The sequence below is a fragment of the Accipiter gentilis genome, chromosome 19 (genome assembly GCF_929443795.1).
Source record: "Accipiter gentilis chromosome 19, bAccGen1.1, whole genome shotgun sequence".
NCBI classification, from domain to species: domain Eukaryota; kingdom Metazoa; phylum Chordata; class Aves; order Accipitriformes; family Accipitridae; genus Astur; species Astur gentilis.
In genome coordinates this window covers 26,477,662-26,495,368 of record NC_064898.1, presented here as the reverse complement: position 1 = coordinate 26,495,368, position 17,707 = coordinate 26,477,662, and the positions used below count along the sequence as shown (strand labels likewise).

At 60.0% G+C, this 17,707-nt stretch overlaps 1 protein-coding gene across 1 annotated transcript in view; it reads right to left on the bottom strand.

The window, feature by feature from the left end:
* Positions 1-204: 204 nt before the first annotated feature.
* The window catches only part of ARHGEF17 (Rho guanine nucleotide exchange factor 17), a 34,346-nt gene continuing 16,843 nt past the window's right edge, over positions 205-17,707 (bottom strand). The window contains exons 2-21 of the mRNA XM_049822946.1: positions 12,438-12,515; positions 9,876-10,058; positions 9,367-9,483; positions 8,948-9,040; positions 7,982-8,158; positions 7,655-7,705; positions 6,631-6,740; positions 6,418-6,503; positions 6,162-6,280; positions 5,680-5,893; positions 5,496-5,569; positions 5,167-5,360; positions 4,829-5,079; positions 4,216-4,462; positions 4,047-4,133; positions 3,870-3,937; positions 3,363-3,511; positions 3,082-3,256; positions 2,053-2,295; positions 205-1,043 (exon numbers count right to left, since the gene is read on the bottom strand). Of these exons, the coding sequence (XP_049678903.1) occupies positions 853-1,043; positions 2,053-2,295; positions 3,082-3,256; positions 3,363-3,511; positions 3,870-3,937; positions 4,047-4,133; positions 4,216-4,462; positions 4,829-5,079; positions 5,167-5,360; positions 5,496-5,569; positions 5,680-5,893; positions 6,162-6,280; positions 6,418-6,503; positions 6,631-6,740; positions 7,655-7,705; positions 7,982-8,158; positions 8,948-9,040; positions 9,367-9,483; positions 9,876-10,058; positions 12,438-12,515 (2,907 nt within the window). The 3' untranslated portion in view covers positions 205-852. The remainder of the gene's footprint in view (positions 1,044-2,052; positions 2,296-3,081; positions 3,257-3,362; positions 3,512-3,869; positions 3,938-4,046; positions 4,134-4,215; positions 4,463-4,828; positions 5,080-5,166; positions 5,361-5,495; positions 5,570-5,679; positions 5,894-6,161; positions 6,281-6,417; positions 6,504-6,630; positions 6,741-7,654; positions 7,706-7,981; positions 8,159-8,947; positions 9,041-9,366; positions 9,484-9,875; positions 10,059-12,437; positions 12,516-17,707) is intronic.

Genomic DNA, 17,707 nt, shown 5'->3' with positions numbered 1-17,707 from the left:
TTGGTGGTGGCTTCATCCCACTCCCCAGGCTGTGAAATCCCACGGGAATCACAGAGATGGGTGGGGGACACCCCAATTTCCCCCCTGCCCCCATCAGCTCCCCCCTCCACCAGTATCCCCCAGCTCCATCACTGGGGTCCAGCTCTGCCTCGGGGCGATGAACCGGGAAGATTTTAATCCCGCAGCGACGCGATGATGCGCCTGACCCCCCCCCAACCCCCTCCCCCAAATAAATAAGGATGTTTATATATATATAATATATATATATTTAAAACAAACGAACAAACAAACAGAGCTATCTGGGTGCTGGCGATGGAGCGAGCGGGTTAGCGGGAGGCCCGGGGCGGGGGGGACACCGCGGGCGTATTGTCCCTGGGGTGGTCCCGCGGTGTGGCCGGGGGTCCCGGGGGAAAGGGGGGTGACAGCGTGGTGACACCCCCCCCTCCACCCCAAAAGCAGGCACACACAAAAACCGGAGAGCGAGGCAGGTTCCTGGCTGTACGGCATCCTCCGGCCGGTCCCCAGGGATGCTCGTTAACGCTTTCCTCCTTCGTTAGCGCCTTCCCAAGCGAACGTATCCCCCCTCCCCATCTTCTCCGCGCCCCGAAAGCGGTGTGTGTGGGGGGTGTCCCCCCCCAGTCCGGTGCGATGGCCGGGGGGACGGTGGAGGGAGCGGGGCTCATCCCCCCCAACCCCGAGCACACAGAGAGCAGCCGGGTTGGAGATGAGAGGCGCTGGGGCGGGGGGTGACGGGGAGGGGGGGGCTGTCAGGACCCCCCCCCCCCTCTGCATATAGGGGGGTCAGCACCCCCCTTTCCTCGCCGGGATGGCCCCGGGGGGGTCCACGGCCGTTCACGCTCTCCAGAGAAGGAGGTGGTTGGTGCTGTCGTCCCGGCCCACCGTCTCGCTGCTGCTGGTCAAGCGGAAATCCTCGTAGCCGTCCCCCCCGCTGATCACCAGCATCTTGGGTTTGGAGAGGGTGAGGGCGGGGGCGCGGGGCCGCGATGGGTCTCGCTTCTCTGCCTCGCTCGCCTTCTCGGCCCCTGCCAAGTGCAGAACCCCAGCACACTGTCAGATCAACCCCCTCCCCCGGGTTCCCCTGTTCCCCAGCAGCATCCCAGCAGCAGCATCCCGGTGTCCTCCCACCAGCATCCCACCAGCATCATTCCAGCATCATCCCACCAGCGTCATCCCAGCATCATCCCACCAGCATCATCCCAGCATCATCCCACCAGCATCATCCCACCAGCATCATCTCACCACCAGCATCATCCCACCACCAGCATCATCCCAGCATCATCCCACCAGCATCATCCCAGCATCATCCCAACAGCATCATCCCACCAGCATCATCCCAGCATCATCCCAGCATCATCCCAGCAGCATCATCCCACCAGCATCATCCCAGCATCATCCCAACAGCATCATCCCACCAGCATAGTCCCAGCATCATCCCAACAGCATCGTCCCAGCATCATCCCACCAGTATCATTCCAGCATCATCCCACCAGCATCGTCCCAGCACCAGCAGCATCTCACCAGCATCCTCCCACCAGCGCTATCCCAGCATCCTCCCACCAGCATCCTCCCACCAACACCACCACTTTCCCAGGTGCCACATCTCGACCCCCCAAAACCCCACTCCCTTCCCAATAGCCCCTCCCACCCCAATTAGCTCCTCCCACCCCCAAATTACTATCTCCTCCCCTCCCAAATCACCTCCTCCCCATCCCACCCCAACTTTGGGGCCAGTTTGGCCGAGACTCAGCACGTGGCTTTCCATTGGCTTTTCCCCCTGGGAATTAGGGTCTCCCAGGGAAATTTGGGGTCACTCAAGCAATCCCCCAAGCCTTGGAGGAGGGGGTTAGCACCCAATTTCCCCCCACCTTAATTTTAACATGGCAAGGATGGAGCAGGGACTCCAGTGACCGCATTTCAAGGCTACTCCCAGTTATCTGCCAGCGGGACGGCATTCCCGGCCCCGTAAAAAAACATCCACTCCTCCTGGAACGGGTCAGGATCGTCGTCCCCACCCCCAGTCATCCCACCTACCCGTCTCCCTCGGCAATGGGAAGAGGACGTCGAAACCGTCGGGCAGCTCGATGGCGGTGAGGAAGCGGACGTGGCCGGTGTGACCCTGGGAGAGCCCCACCAACGCCGGGGCCGCCTTGGCCGAGACGGCGAGGGTCAGCACCACGCCGGCGCTGGTCCCGATCCACAGCAAGTCCTTGCACGCCAGGAGAGCCGTGATCCGCAGGCAGGCTGCCTTGTGCTGCCGGATAATGGCATCCGAGCCTGTCGAGCATCCCCGCCGTCAGCATTTTACCCTGATTGGCACGGGGTTGCGAACCCCGCCGATGCCACCGGTCTCCATTCCCGTCTGTGGCACGTGGGACGTGGGGAAGGGACCCCACAACCCCCTTGGCTGGTATAAGGCAGCCCAGGGTGCTGTCAGATCGGGCTGCCTGGTTATGGGATTATGCAGATACCCAGAGGCTGCCCTATTTCTGCATGGGATTATGCATATGCCCAGGGGTGCCCTATTTCCATGTGGGATTATGCAGCCGCCCAGGGGCTGCCCTATTCCTGTGTGGGATTATGAAGCCATCCATGGGATTCCCTATTACCCTGTGGGATTATGCTGATGCCCAGGGGTTGCCTTGTTTCTGCGTGGGATTATAGACATGCCCAGGGGTGCCTTATTCCTGCGTGGGATTATGAAGCCACCCGGGGGATGCCCTAGGACCTTGAGGGATTATGCTGATGCCCAGGTGCTGCCCAATTTCTGTGTGGGATTATGCAGCCACTTGGGATTCCCTGTTTTTCCATGAGATTATCCATCTGCCCAGGGGCTGCCCTATTACCCCGTGGGATTATGCAGCTGCCTAACACCGAGGATGAACCCCATGAGCGCAACAAGTCCGGTTTCCTTCCCCGAAGCTGGCCGGGATGCAGGAGATATTAAATATCCCAGCACTGGATGCTGCAGGACATCTCATTTTCAAGGCGGATGATGGGCATGGGTACCCACTGGAGACAGCGATGGGCACCCACCGGTGACCTGCCACCGGTGGGACTTACCGGCGAGCATCTTGTGTACCGGGGGGGTGATATCAGCTTCAGCCAACTGCTCGTAGCTGGTGGCGTGGTAAAGCCGGACCTGGGCGCTGCTCTGCAGCGCGACCCACACGCCGGTCCCCGCGCTCACCATGCAGGTGACGCTGCGCCCGCTGTCCTGTCCCACCTGGAGCGTGTGCTGCGGGTGACACAGACATAGAGATGCCACCAGTGATGCCACCGATGCCCATTGCCGTCTCCCCCAGCCCCCCCCCGCCCCGACCTCCTGCCATCGCCCGCGGTACCTCTTGCGCCAACGTGGTGGTGTTGAGGACGATGACTCGGTTTTGGCAGCCGCACCAGAGCTTCCCCGCCACTGCCACCATCTTGGTGATGGGGCTCCCCGGTGAGCCCAGGGACAGGGACTTGGAGTTTTGGGGGTCCCAGAAGCGGCCTGTGAGGGTGGTGGGAGTGGGGTGGGTCATTCAAGCATCCCCCAAAAAAACCTGGCTGATGGGATGTGATGGCTGGAGATGCCCGTCTTCAGGTCCCCCGTTAGAGGGGAGATCGGCTGATGTCCCCAGGGGATGCCAGCGGCAGGCAGGGACCAGGAGGAGGATGCAAACCTCCAGCTGGCTCTGATTTTGGGGTCTCCAGCATCCCTTGAGGGACGTCCCTTCCATTCCCATGGAGGCAGGGTAGTCACCAGCATCCCTCCCTTGGGGCTGCCCAAACCACCCACCCACCAGCCACCACTTTGGGGCTGCATTTAACCCCGCCAGTGCCTTTTGATGTACCCGATCCGGCCTCACCTGCCTCCCGCTGGTAGACAACAAGCTCCCCGTTGGCCAACGACACGAAAACCTGGTTATCCAAGTACCTGCGGGAAGAAAAAACCCTTTGACAACTGGCTGCAGAGCTCGGCTCAGCCACCCCAAACCACCCTGCTACGGACATCGCAGAGCTGAAAATCCCCCTTCCCCGCTTACAAGATGCACATGACGGCAGCGGCGTGTTGCATCTTCATGCTGTTCTTCCTGTTACGGATGTTGTCCGAGGACTGGTACACATGGATGCTGTGGGAGAAGAGCAAAGCCTGAGTCTCGCCTGGGATGGAGGTCCACCCCACGTATGTGTCCCCCCATCCTGGGGACGTACCAGCCATCCTCGGTGCCCAACCACATGGAGCTCTGATGGGCTTCAGGGTCAAGGCTGAGGAGGTCCTCGAGGCTGCCCCGGGTGAAGGAGCCGCGGCTGGAGCGGCGCAGGGCTCGCCCGTCAGTGGGGCTCTCGCCGTGCCGGTTTTGGCTGTAGGTGCCGGTGATGGGCATGAAGCCGGGTTCTTGCTCTTCCTCTGAGCTCGTCGTCTCTGCCGTTGCCTCCTTGCAGCTCGAGATCTCTTCATCTGCAGAGGAGGAAGAGGAGGAGGAGGAGGAAGGAATGGGTCAGATCAGGACCACCCGACACCCACCAAAGTGATGGGGAAGAGACCGTGGGTCCCCTTGCGATGCCAAGCCCAGGGGAGGATATAGGGATGCTGAGCCCCCAAACCCACCAGATTTCACCCAAAACCACCAGCCCCATCCCAGCACCACGGTGTTGGGCTGATGCCCCCCAACATCTCTTTTCCCAGGACTTTCTTGCCTCAAAAGCCTCCACCTGCAGATTTCCCCAAGGAATGCAAGGCAGAGCAGCCAAAACAACGGAGCTGCACATCATTTGGGGGCAAAAAAGTGTTTTTTTCGCTAAGCAGGGGCAGGGGAGGACTCACTGCCGAAGCTGGAGGAGATGGTGGAGTGGCTGGCTTGGCTCTGCAGCGTCCCCGAGGGACTGGGCGAGGACTCGTCATCCGTGTCATCGCTATCAAAGGGCACCAGCTCCCTGTTGCCACCATCGACGGGCTCCGAGAGCTCCAGCGACGAACCCGAGATGGAGATGTGCAGGCACGGCTGCGGCCCCGCATCCTCCGGCTGCGCCGGCATCGGCTCCGAGGAGGGGCTGCCCACCGGCTCGGCACGCTCCCTGCCGCGACGAGGGGAGGGGGGAAAGAAGCAGCTCCAGCATCGCCCCATGCCCGCCGGCTTCGCGGTGCCGGTGGGAATGTCCTACCTATATGCCCGCTTGAGACCGGGCACGGAGGCGATGCAGAGGATCCTGGCAGAGCAGACGGCAATGCACGCCTCCACCGTGGGCTCCTTACGGATGCTGAGCAAACAAACCTGCCCCACGTAACCATCGCTGTTGCAAACCCAAACCTCGTGGGAGCTTTCCGGGCTGCCGTGGCTGGGAGAAGCACAAGAAAACTGCAAGGGAGCAAAAGACGGGAAGAGTTGGGTCATTCGGGAATGACGCAGGAGCTCTCGGCATCCAGCGGTAAGCCCACCGGGATGGAGAGGACCGCAGCTCCTGTGGGATGCTTGAACCCAGCCTCCAAGTACCTGCATCCCGCTCCGTGTCTTCATGATGGGGATGGCCTTGAGGAACTCCGGGTCCAGGCAATTTTTGCTGGAAGCTGGGAAAATCAAATTGGAAGATGAAGTGATGGAGGAAAGGGGTCTACCAAAGTGGGGTTGTGATGCTGAGCCCACCACCCGCATCCACCTCCCCGGTCCCTGGTGTTACCCAGCTTTTTCTTGGCATCCTCGAAGGCTTGCTCAAAGCCGAGCCGGGCGTCGGGGTTGGGGAACTCAAAGATGAAGGACTCGGTGCCGTCGGCTTTGGTAGTGCTGAGCTCTACCTTGTTGGGGGGGAAGGCCATGCTGAAGGACAGGGATTGCTTCTCCGCCAACTCCCGGTGGATGGCGGCCATCAGGTCCTTGATCACGTCGTCCAGGCTCTGGGGACAGGGACAACGCTTCAGCTCTTGGGGACAGGCCACCACCAGCCATGGGCATGATGATGCTCCCATCCATCTCCAAGCATCCTTCAGAGGCTGCCCCAGCCAACCCCATCGTGGCTTTGGGGCTGGTGGCATCTGGGCCCTTAGAGGACGCTCATGGCCACCAGCCCTTCCACGGGTTCTCCCTCCCACTGAGGACACCCCGGTCGGTCCTGCGGGGAATGCGTCCGGCCAGGGGACAGCATCAGGGCCATCATCCCCATACCTGGTGGGGGAAGCTGAGGGTCTCCGACAGCTTGCTGACTTGCCCCAACGTGCTGAGGTCTTCATCCAGGCGGCAGATGCTTTTCTGGATGCTCTCCCGGTTGGTGGCTTGTGAGGCACCTGTGTGGGGATAGGTGGGTGGCATTAACCCCTTCCTCCCCTGCACAGCACAGGGGAACCTTGTCCCCACCAGCCAGGGGTGAACGATGACTTTTGGGGTGGGGTGGGATGGGACACTCCAGCAGGCAGTGACAGACCTTTGACGATGTCCACGTCCTCCAGCGGCAGCTTCCAGAGCAGTTTGTACTTGCTGGCAGTGTCAATCACACTGGCCGCCGTATACCTGTGAGGTTGTGGGGGGATGGCTGAGCTGCACCCATGCCCCCAGCACCCTAAAGCCAGCCCAGCCAGCGAGGACATCCCTAACGCCACGGGTTAATCCTGGTGGGTGCTCCCCAGGTGGTACTCACAGGCTCATGGAGCTGCGGCGGAGGGAGCCCGACTTGCGCTTCAAGGTGGTGCAGACCAGCAGGTCCGTGAAGAGGAAGAAGGAACGGTCCTTCTTCCCACCCACCGCCTTCTGCGGAGTGGTGGGAGACACCAAGGGGTTAATGTCTGGCCCCCCAGCTGCCGGCGCTGGGAGTGGTCCCTGCCTCAGTTTCCCCATGCGCGGCCTTGGCATAGGGAGGCTGCGGGGTGGGATGGATCCTCGCGAGGGTGGAAGGGGACGTGGGTCCCACGGCCATGCAGGCAAAGCCACGGGGTCCCACTCTCAGGGAAGCACCAGGGCCATGGGAACATCAGGCATGGGCTCATCAGGACCCCCACGGTCTCCACCTGGCCCGGGGCTGCTGTGCAATCTCCCTGCCTCCTGCCTGCTCCCAAACCCATCTTATCTTCCCCTGCACTTGGGGAATTTTATATTGTCCCCATCGATCTGTCATTGATCCATCCATTCATCCATTCTTCCATCCGACCCTTCATCCATTCTTCCATCCAACCCTTCATCCATCCTTCCATCCTTCCATGCACCTTCCATCTGTCTGTTTTTTCCATCCATTCATCCATCCATCCATCCATCCATCCTTCTGTCCACCAATCCATCCATCTGTCCAACCTGCCATCCATCCATCCATCCTTCCATCCTTATAGAATCATAGACTATCTCGAGTTGGAAGGGACCCATAAGGATCATCGAGTCCGACTCCCTGCTCCTCGCAGGACTACCTAACACTAAACTATATGACTAAGAGCGTCGTCCAGACACTCCTTGAACTCTGACAGCCGTGGTGCCTTGACCGCTTCCCTGGGGAGCCTGTTCCAGGCACCGACCACCCTCTCAGTGAAGAACCCTGGATGCAGCTTCCAGCCAGCCATCTGTAGCCTTCCATGGGCACACAGGCATCCCACGACCCGCAATCACAGCCTCCCACTGCCCCATCTGGTGTGCGGTCCCATGGCCCTGATGGTGACAAGGGACCACGCCGCTCTTACCACTTCCACGACCATCTCCTGGCGCAGGAACCTACGGAGCGGGGCCTGGAGCTGTGGGGACAAGGAGGCTTATGAGCGGGGACCCCCGGTGGGGGGGACCCTCATGGGCACTGTCCCTGCCCCTGCGGCCCCCCGGCCCCGGCTCTGAACAGGCACGCCAGCCCCTTTCCAAACCCCCCGGAGCCCACCAAAGCCAAGTGATGATGGGGAAAGAATGACCCGGAGGAGAAAACAAATGGCTCAGCCTGGGGTGACCCAGAAAGAGCAGAAATGGTGCCAATTTGGAGGGAAGGAAAGACCGACCCCGTGTAAGACCCCTGTACGTACGTCCTCCATCCCTTCGATGTGGGACTCAATCTCCTGCACGATCCGGGCATTCCTCTCCACCTCCTCCGCACTCTTCATGCCCTTGTTGATCCTCTCGGCCACTTGCTTGATGTTGCGCTGGGCGTCGATGAGGAAAGGGTGGTCGGGGTGGTCCTCTGGCGTGTGCTTCAGCAGGTCCTACCACGGGGACACATTGGGATGTCACCATGGGTGAAGCCTGGGCATCGGCCGTGCCGTGACACCCCCCAAGCGAAAGCCCCTACTGCGCTGCTCTGGCTGCTGGGGATGGAAACCAGCCCCATGCAGGAAAGGTTTTGCAAAGAGACCAAGCCTTGAGCTTTGGCCACCACCAGCCTGGTCTTTGCCACCTCTAAAGAAGCCACCAGCTCCTGAGAGCACATCATCACCTTGCACGGACTCCCGAAATTCATCACCTGAAGTGTTCAAGGTGAGGTTGGACGGGGCTTTGAGCAACCTGATCTAGTGGAAGATGTCCCTGCTCGTGGCAGGAGGGTTGCACTAGATGATCTTTGAAGGTCCTTTCCAACCCAAACCATCCTGTGATTCTACAAAAGCGCATCCCCACCAGCCTCAGCGCCAGGGAGAGTGACCTTGGCACAGGGAAACCGAGGCACAGAAGGGGTGGCAGCGTGACCAGTCCCAAAATGGCACCGCAATGTCCAACCTCCCAGCAGAAAGATAGAGGGGAAGGGGACTGCATACCCGTAGGGACACGCTGGGGGGGTCAGCGGGGTGACAGTCCTCGGAGTGACCATCCCCAGGAAGGCAGAGCCACGTGCACGCCTGGGGACACCAGCTTTGTGTCATGGGATGGGAAAAGGGGCCAGGAGAGACGTGAGACCCCTAAAAGCTCCCGTTCTGCGGAGGTGAGGAGGCACCATGGTCTCACCTGCTGCCTGCACGGCACAGATGGCCTCCTGCCTGCACCCGACTGCCCGCACCCACCTTCACCAGCAGCTCGTATCGCGGGATCCTCTGCACCGGCTTGATCATCAGGTCGGACAGAGCCTGCTTCTCCTTGTTCTCCCGCATGCTTTGCTGCAAAACACCGGCGGGGGGCAAGGATGGCCCCATTAGGTGGGACCCAGCAGGGACCCAGCACCCCACCAGCCCATGGACCTGGAGCAACACCCGTTTGGGGTCGGGGTGACTCCTTCTTACACCATCCGGCGTGACTCTGGTTCACCCCAACCTAGTCTCTTTGCAATAAAACCAAGAAGAAGGGGGAGGGAGGGGTGAAAACTCCCAGTCTGACCATAGGTTACCAGTTTACTCCCATTAACCCCACCCTGCCCCACCAGCAGCTTTGCAAGTGACTCTGGACCTTGGCCAGCACCTATGGGGAGGGAGGAACCAGGACCCACCTCCAGGAACTTCATGAACGCCGGCCGGGCTTCCTTGGCGATCCTGACAGCATCCTTGGCGTTGAGGAAGTTATCGATGTAGGCGGAGTAGATGTTCACCAGCACATCCTTGGAGAACTGGAAGGGGGGGAAAAGGGGATAGGTCCAGCATGGACCTCCTGGGCACGCCTGAGAGGAGCTGCCCCAAGGGTTAATCCTGGCTCTGGGCTGGCGCGGGGAGGGCTCACCCGCCGCCCGCCCCCTTCGATTTTTCAGCCCTGACATTTCTGCTCCCGAGGCAGAAACGCCGAGCTGCAGACCCAGCTGGTCGCCGCAACGCCCCGCCGTTACGCTAAGCAGACCGCGGGCCTGGAGATCGTCTCCTGTTCTCCATCGCAGGCGCGTTTGGCCTGTCCTTTAATCACTCCCTTGCCTCCTGCTCCGAAATTTCTCCCGCTGGGGCCGTGCCGGAGAGCGGGCATGCCTGGGTTCCCCCAGGGGAAAAATCCACCCCGGTAGCGAGGACCTACCGACTGCACGAGGAGGTCGCCCACTTTCTGCTTCTCATGCCAGTTCTGCACGCAGTCGTGGATCTGCTCCAGGAACTGCTCGTGGTGCTCCAGCAGCTCAGGGATCTGGTCGAAGATCTCGTCCACCAGCGATGGGTCGCACAGCAGCGAGTTCTCCGGCTGCTTCAGCGGCTTCATGTAACCCTGCGGGGAAGCAAAGGCATCGGAGTCCCCATAGATTTCTTTTCCCACCCCCTCCCAGTATGAATTTTTCAACCCGTGTAAATACGGGGATCGGTGGCATCCTGCAGCAGAGCGTTCCCCCGGTGAACGTTGGGTTGTGGGACCCACCAGAAGGACCAGACACCACTGGGTCCCAGCAGGTTTTGCACCCCAGCCTCCCTGACTCCCATCCCACCCAGTGCATCCCCACGGCAGTGTGGGGAGCGGAACAGGTCTGCACGAGGAACCCCCAAAGCACAGCGTCCTCTGTCCCCCAGCCACGGCCTTGAGAGGCTCCAAAGCTTTTCTGTGATGAGCCTTGGTCACCTCCATCTGCTACAGAGCCTGACCTAGCTGAAAAACCATGGCAGCACGACCATGGGATCCAAAAGCTGGTACGTTCCTGGTGGGATTTAGGATGTTTGGGACCAGGAGGGGCTGGAATCAGCAGGGTGGATGCACTGGATCAAGTCCTGGACCACTTTGCCCATCTCTTGGGCAATGGCCAATGAGTGATGCTCAGGGCCAGGAGGAAAAGCAGGTCCTCTGCAAGGCTGGGTGGGCTGCTCTGCCACAAAATCCCTTTCCTCCCACTGTGGGGCAGAGCTGCGGAGACGAGCCGTGCCCCTGGGAACGGGAAAGCTGGATTTGCAAGGGATGCAGGATGAGGAAGGTCTTTCTCAAGCCTTGCCGCCTCCTCAGTCTGACTGGTATGGGGTGCTGGTGTCCTTCAGGACATTGGGACGACCATGGAGCTGAGCGGTGAGGACAGGACCCACCTCGAGCAGCTTTGGACATCTCCATCCAAGCTGGCAAAGGAGGAATCATCCCCCAAGGATAAGGTTCCTCAAGCTGATGATGGGTATCTTGTGGAGATCCAAGTTAGAAGGGCCAAATCCTTCCTGAGGCTCCTTCCTGAGGCACACACTTCATTTGTGCTCTGGTGGCTAACACCTCCAGCAGGAGCTGGGCTGGGCTGTGCCATGCATCCCACCCACCACAAAACTGGGGGAGCAAGAACCAGATGGGGAAGAAGAGCACGGAGACAGCCCCCGCCTCGGCATAGAGGGAGAGCAGGCAGGGCTTGCCCATGCACCATCTGGCTTGGCTGGAAGATGATGCTCCAAGGTGGTCCTTCTCCCACCACGCTCTGTGCCACCGGGCCACGTCACGGATCCAAGCACCTTGTCACTGCTGAGCTGGGGGCACCTAGAGCCCTGTGACCAGCCCCCCAGAAAACCACGTCCCGTAGGTTGCACTGTGCCAGGACGTGTCCCATGGACAAGAGCTCAGGCACTAACGCCCCGTGGCTCCCATCTGTGTCCAACCAGTCCCTCCAGTGAGGAACCAGTGAGCCCTAGCGCGGCTGTCCTCTTCAACCAACCTCCGGTCCCACCTCAGAGGAGGGCACAGCCCATGGGACAGCCTATGTCCATGCTGAGACCAGCAGGGACACCACCCGACCCTGAACTCCATACAGCTTTCCCCAAAAGAAGTCCCAGAGCCAGGGTCCTCTCACCCCTCCAAGCCAACATCTGCACTAGGAGCAGCCTCGAATGGTCCTTCCCTCCTGCAGCAACATCTGGCAGAGCACATCTGGGCCCACCACAGGGGCATCTTTGCAGGGGATTTATGGGAAAAGCCCGGCTGGGTGTTGGCATGTTGGGAGCTCCATGCCCTCATGGACATGCCCAGCAGATGTCCTACAGGCACTGCAGAGCTCTGATTTTTTTGGCGTTTCCACCTTCAGCGATGTGGTTGGACAACCCACACCTACACCATGTGACCTGGTCTCCAGGGCGTTGACCACCATTAACCTTCCGAAACACCTTCATTAACATCTGAAATGTGGGGTGGACCCTCCGGCCAGGCTGCTCCAGGGGGGTTATTGGAACCAGCTCAGTAAAAAAAGGACCAAGGAAAACCCTTGGCCCATGGCTGCAGGTGATGACACTGAGCACAGAATGGGGGGACATGGGAACGGGGGGTGTAAGGGGTCCCCCATCATGGAATGGCCATCTGCAATGGCCCAGGAGAGGGGGTGCAACATGAGGAAGAGCTTTTGGGGAGCAAGCGAGGGAAGGGGCTCAGGGACACAATACCTGCCAGGTGACAACCCACCAGGAATATTATGGGCTTGATTTGGGGGCACAGAGGTGACCCCCACAACCCGTTCTTGACGCTATTGCCACGCTGCTCCCACCTCCGGTCCTGCTGTCCCCAACATCCCCACTGCCACCCAACCCCAATCCACCCCCGCAGCTGGGGGTCCGACTCGGGGTCCCGGGGACGGTGACAAGCAAGGGACAGTCACGCCGTGACATGGTTTGGGGTGTCACGTCCCTGGCTGTGCCGCGTTACCTGCATCAAGGTGCGCAAGGACTCCACGTAGGACTGTTCCGTGTCCAGCAGTGTCATGATGACGTGTTTCCTCATGTCCTGCCCGGATGGAAAGAAAGACAAGATGAGTTTTGGGGTGACACGACGGAGGGGAGCTACGTGGCGGGTGTCGGTGTCGGTGCCGGCGCAGGGGCTTGCCGGGGAGGCTGAACGCCGGAGGAGCCCGGCTGGCGTCCAGCTCCCCTCCGCTCCCTCTCCACCCCGATGGAGGAATCCGGGAGGATTAGGAAGTACATGACACCGAGCGCACAGAGACGCCTGGTTTCCTCCGCGGCCGCGTCAGGAGCCCGCCCTGGATCTCACAGCCCTACATGGGTCGGTCCCGGAGCCCTCCGTCTCTCCGGCGGCTCCACTCGGAGCAGTCCCGTAGGAATTCGCCTCCCGCCCGGCACCCTGGGCACCCCGGCACTGGGCTGTGGCCCCGCAGGAGGGGGATTAATGGGGTGGTGGGGGGCACGGGGAGGTGGTGGTGTGGGATGGTCCGACAGCCTTGGGAAGCGGATGGGTTGGGGTCTTCTTGCCTGTGGGGCTCAAAGACCCCCCTCACATGCAGCACCCGGGGGGACGCCCCTGCAGCTCAGCTTGGGGGCGAGATGCTCCAGAGCCCAGGGTGTGAGACACCCCAAAAGTTTTGGGTGCACGGATGCTCCAAAGGCCCTTTGTGCACTGATACCCCAAAAGTTCTGGGTGTGGAAGTACTACAAAGGTGCTGGGTACAGTGACACCCCAATGTTTTGGGTGCAGAGATGCTGCAAGGGCCTTGGGTGCAGAGACACCCCAAAAGTTTTGCACGTGGAGGTGCTCTGAAAGCCCTGGGTGAAGAGATGCCCCACAAGTTTTGGGTGCAGAGATGCTCCAGAGACCTCGAGGGAAGAGATACCCCAAAAGTTTTGTGTGTGGATATGCTCCAGAGTCTCTGGGTGTGAGACACCCCAAAAGTTTTGGGTCTAGAAATGCTCCAAGGGCCCTGGGTTCAGAGATATCCCCAAAGTTTTGCATGCGGTGGTGCTCCAGTGACACTAGGTGCAGAGATACCCCAAAAGTTTTGCACGCATAGACTCTCCAGAGACCCTGGATGTGAGACACCCCAAATGTTTTGGGTGCGGAGACCCTCCACCGGCCCTACGAAAGGAGATGCTCCAAGGTGCTGGGTATGGAGACTGCAATGGTCCTGTTCATGGAGACTGTCCAAAGGCCCTTGGTGCAGAGACACCCCAAGCTGTGGGTGCAGGGACACCCCAAAGATCCTGGATGCTCAGACACCCCTAAGACACATTTGGACACCCCAAACGCTGTGGGTGCAGGGATGCCCCAAAGGCCCCAAGGAAAAGGATCCTCCAAAGGTCCTGGGTGCAGAGATGTCTCACCTGACCACCACAGCACGCCAGGAGCAGGTTCCCCTGACCCGCTGCCTCTATGGGGGGCTGCTGGAGCCACCGAACCTCTGTCCCCCCCATTTCCTTGTGGGATGAGCCCATGTCCCCCGGCCACATGGGGCTGTGTCCCCCCTCACTGCTCCCAGTGAGGATACGTCTGCTGCGAAGCTGCTCTGCAACCACAGGAGGAAGCTTTAGCTCAACCATCCTCATCATGGATGAAGGCCACCGACTCCCCCAGGGAGCAATGGGGAGAGATCCTGGCCAGATCCTGCTCGGTGCTCGAGAACAGAACCGTGCCTCAGTTTCCCCACTCTCCCACCAAGCTGCTATCGGCCTTTTCAGCCAAGCAAGGAGGAAACTGCTCTCTAGAGCCAAATATTACGGTGACGGGTCCAAATCTGCCCCCCCCCCCCCCCCCAACACAGTGATGCTGGAGTCCTCGGGGACACTGGCTGAGACCTCCCCAATTCATTACTGCCTGAAGGTTTATTAACACTCTCACTGCCGGATTAATTTATTGTAATTATGGGTTGAAGGGCAGCCACCAGAGGACGGACATTACGGGTACAGAGCACCTCCCCCCGCCCCCCCGCCTCAGTTTCCCCAACCCTCACACAGCTTGTAGTTCCCTGCCTCAATATGATGCTCCCGGCATTTTCCGGAGCCATCCCAGCTCGGGACCGAAGCAAAAGGCCAGATCGGTGAGCTCAACAGGCTCAGCACCGGCAGCTGGAGATTTGCAGCAGTGGGGAGATGCAGGATGAGGCCCAGCTGTTGGCAAGGGGATGTTTTTCCACCGGTACAGCAGCAGTATTATCCCGGCAGGGGAAAAATTCCTGCTGGGATGAGCAGGAGCTGGGGGTAATGCACCATCCTGGCAGGGCAAAGCGGTACCCAGGCACGAGCAGGATGCACCCCACTGCATCCCTTACCCCAGCAAAGCCTCTCCCCTGTGGGGCCGATGCTGCTTCGGTCTCCATCAGCAGATGGGGGACACCCCCACCGCACCCCGGCCTCATCCTGCCTCTCCCGAGATGCTCAGCACCCTCGGGATCAGCCCCCGCCACGATGGGAATTGGGGCATTTCTCCACCAGCCGACGCCTCCGCGGTGTAAATCAGCACGGGGGGGGGGGGGGGGGGGGGGGCGCAGCGATGGCTCCAGCCCCCCCATCACCCTTCCCGCATGGGAGCATCCCCCCCTCCCCACGATCCAGAGAAGCCCGGGGGTGGCGAGCTGAGGATGAGGATGGAGGCACCGTTGCCACGGCAATCGCGGTCCAGACCCCGCAGGTGCCGGGTTCTGCTGGGCGCACACGTGTCCAAACATGACGCATCCATGCACACCCCCCCCAATCTGAACACCCCCCCCATCCCACCAGAACCCCCCATCTCCTCCATTCCCAGGACACCCCCCACATCCCCCCATCCCTTTTCCCATCACCTCGGTACCACCGCGACTGCCGCAACCCTTCTCCGGCAGCTCCTCGGCAGCCCCACCGAGCCCGGAGGAGGCGAAGGCCGCATCGATGCCATCCCCGATGTCTCGCATGTCCTCCAGCGCGATGGTGAACTGCGCCAGAGTCCTCACCATCTGCAGCATGCGGGTCCCGGGGGTCGGTCCGTCCCACGCGGCCCAAGGAATAAAAAAAATTATATATATATATATATATATATATGCCCCCAGGTCCCCCCTTTAAAATAGCCAGAACGCTGCACTGGGATGCAGCAAGGAGGGAAAGAAAATAGAGGAGCTATTTATATCAATAGGGTTCTGTGTGTGTGTATATAGATATATATATATATAATTAAAAAAAAAACCCTCCCGCAGAGCGGCTGCAGGATGCGTGCGCCTGCGTCCGTGGCGGCACGCGGGTCCCCGGCCCCGGGTGCTACCGAGGCACGGGCAGGCGAGAGCAATCGGCGATGGAGGCAGAGCCGTGCCCACACACACAGACACACACGCGCGGATGCAGGCAGGGCCCAATCCTGCCGGGGGGGATGCTGTTGGAGAGGCTTTGACCGAGGAGGATGCTGTATTGGGGGAAGACGGACGATGCTTTCTTGGGGTTTGTGATTTTTGGGGAGGGGGAGTGCAGAGATGATGCTGGGTTGGGGTGCTCAGCATCCTTGGGGTCTCCATCCCCAACAATGTGGGAGGGGGTTCCGGGTACCGTGTCCCCCTCCCCGACCTTGCAGACAGGGAAACTGAGGCACGGAGCAAGCCAGCTCCCCCCACACACTGTCCCTACATCAGCACCTCAGCACCCACATCCCTGCTTGCCGGGTGATGCACCCTGCCCTGATCTGTTTGTAACACTCCCCTCCTGCTTCGTTAATTAAATCTAATTAGCCGCTCACCCCGTTTCCACAGCAACAGCGTGCAGCAGGGCTGCGTCCTCCCATTGCAGCCAGTAAATTTCCTCTTGGTAATGAGGATGATGAGCATCCTACCCCGGGCAGGGAGCTGGGGGGGGGCAGGATGGGTGCATAACACCCATCCCACACCCCCCCGGCCCCCTCCCCACAGTGCACGGCAGAGAACGGCCAACTTGGTGCATATAATGAGAGGGGAGCTGCAGCAGCTTTAAATACACCCTGGCACTGGGATCAGGGAGGAGGGACCCGCAGCACCCGGCCGGTGCACGATGGGTGCCTGCGCTGCACCCGGTACGGCTAATTGCGTTAGGGCTAATGAGGCTGTTTGCAAGGCAGCAGCTCCTGCAACTCCTTCTGCAGCACCACGGTCGTCCCAGACCCATTCCTGTTGTAATCCCAGACCCATTTAGGTTGCAATCCCAGACCCACCTGGGCTGCAGTCCTGGGCCTTTTTGGGTTCCAATCCCAGACTCTCTGGGGCTGCGATCCCAAACCCATCTCAGTTGCTCTCCCAGGTCCACCTGTGTTGCAATCCTGGACCCATCTGGGTTGCAGTCCTGGGCTTTTCTAGGATCCAATCCCACACCCATTTCTGTTGTAATCCCTGTTTTCTTTGGGTTGCAATCCCAGACCCATCTGGTTTCCTATCCCAGTCCCATTTCTGTTGTAATCCCCGTTTTCTTTGGGTTGCAATCCCAGAGCCATCTGGTTTCCCATCCCAGACCCATTTCTGTTGTAATCCCTGGGGTTTTTTGGGTTGCAATCCCAGACCCATCTGGTTTCCAGTCCTAGACCCATTTGGGCTGCAACCCCGGGCTCATCTGCATTGCAATTCTAGACCTATCCAGCTTGCAATCCCAGACCCATGCGGATTGCAATTCCAGACCCACTCGGTTTGCAATCCCGGGTCCATCTGGGTCGCAATCCCAGGTTCGTTTGGGTTCCAATCCCCGATCCATCTGGTTTGCAATCCCAAACCCATTCCTGCTGCAATCCCAGACCCATCAGGGTTGCAACGCTGGGCCCATCCGCATTACAATCCTTGATCCATCTGGGTTGCAAACCCAAACTCATTCCTCTTGCAATCCCTGCCTCATTTAAATGGCAACCCCAGCCCCAGCTGGCCTGCGACGCTGCGACGCCGCGACGCCGCGACGGTGACCCGGCTGCTCCGCCTGCAGTAACTCCCTGGAGCCCTCCCACGGGATCGCCTGTCCCCGGAGCGAGCAGGAGATCCATCCATCCGCAGAGCATCCTTCCCATTCCCCAACTGCCACCCTTGAATCCATCCCTTCATTTAACGCAGCATCTTCCCGCAGTAGCTTCGCATGTAGATTCTCCGGTGTCTACTATTAAGGTTGAGCTTTCCTCCAATGGGTTTAAAAACCTCTCTCAAAGCCACCCAACCTCTTCGGATGTTATCAGGGAGGAAAGATGGATGGAGAAGGGTTAAGCCCGTTGCTGCCCGGACTGGG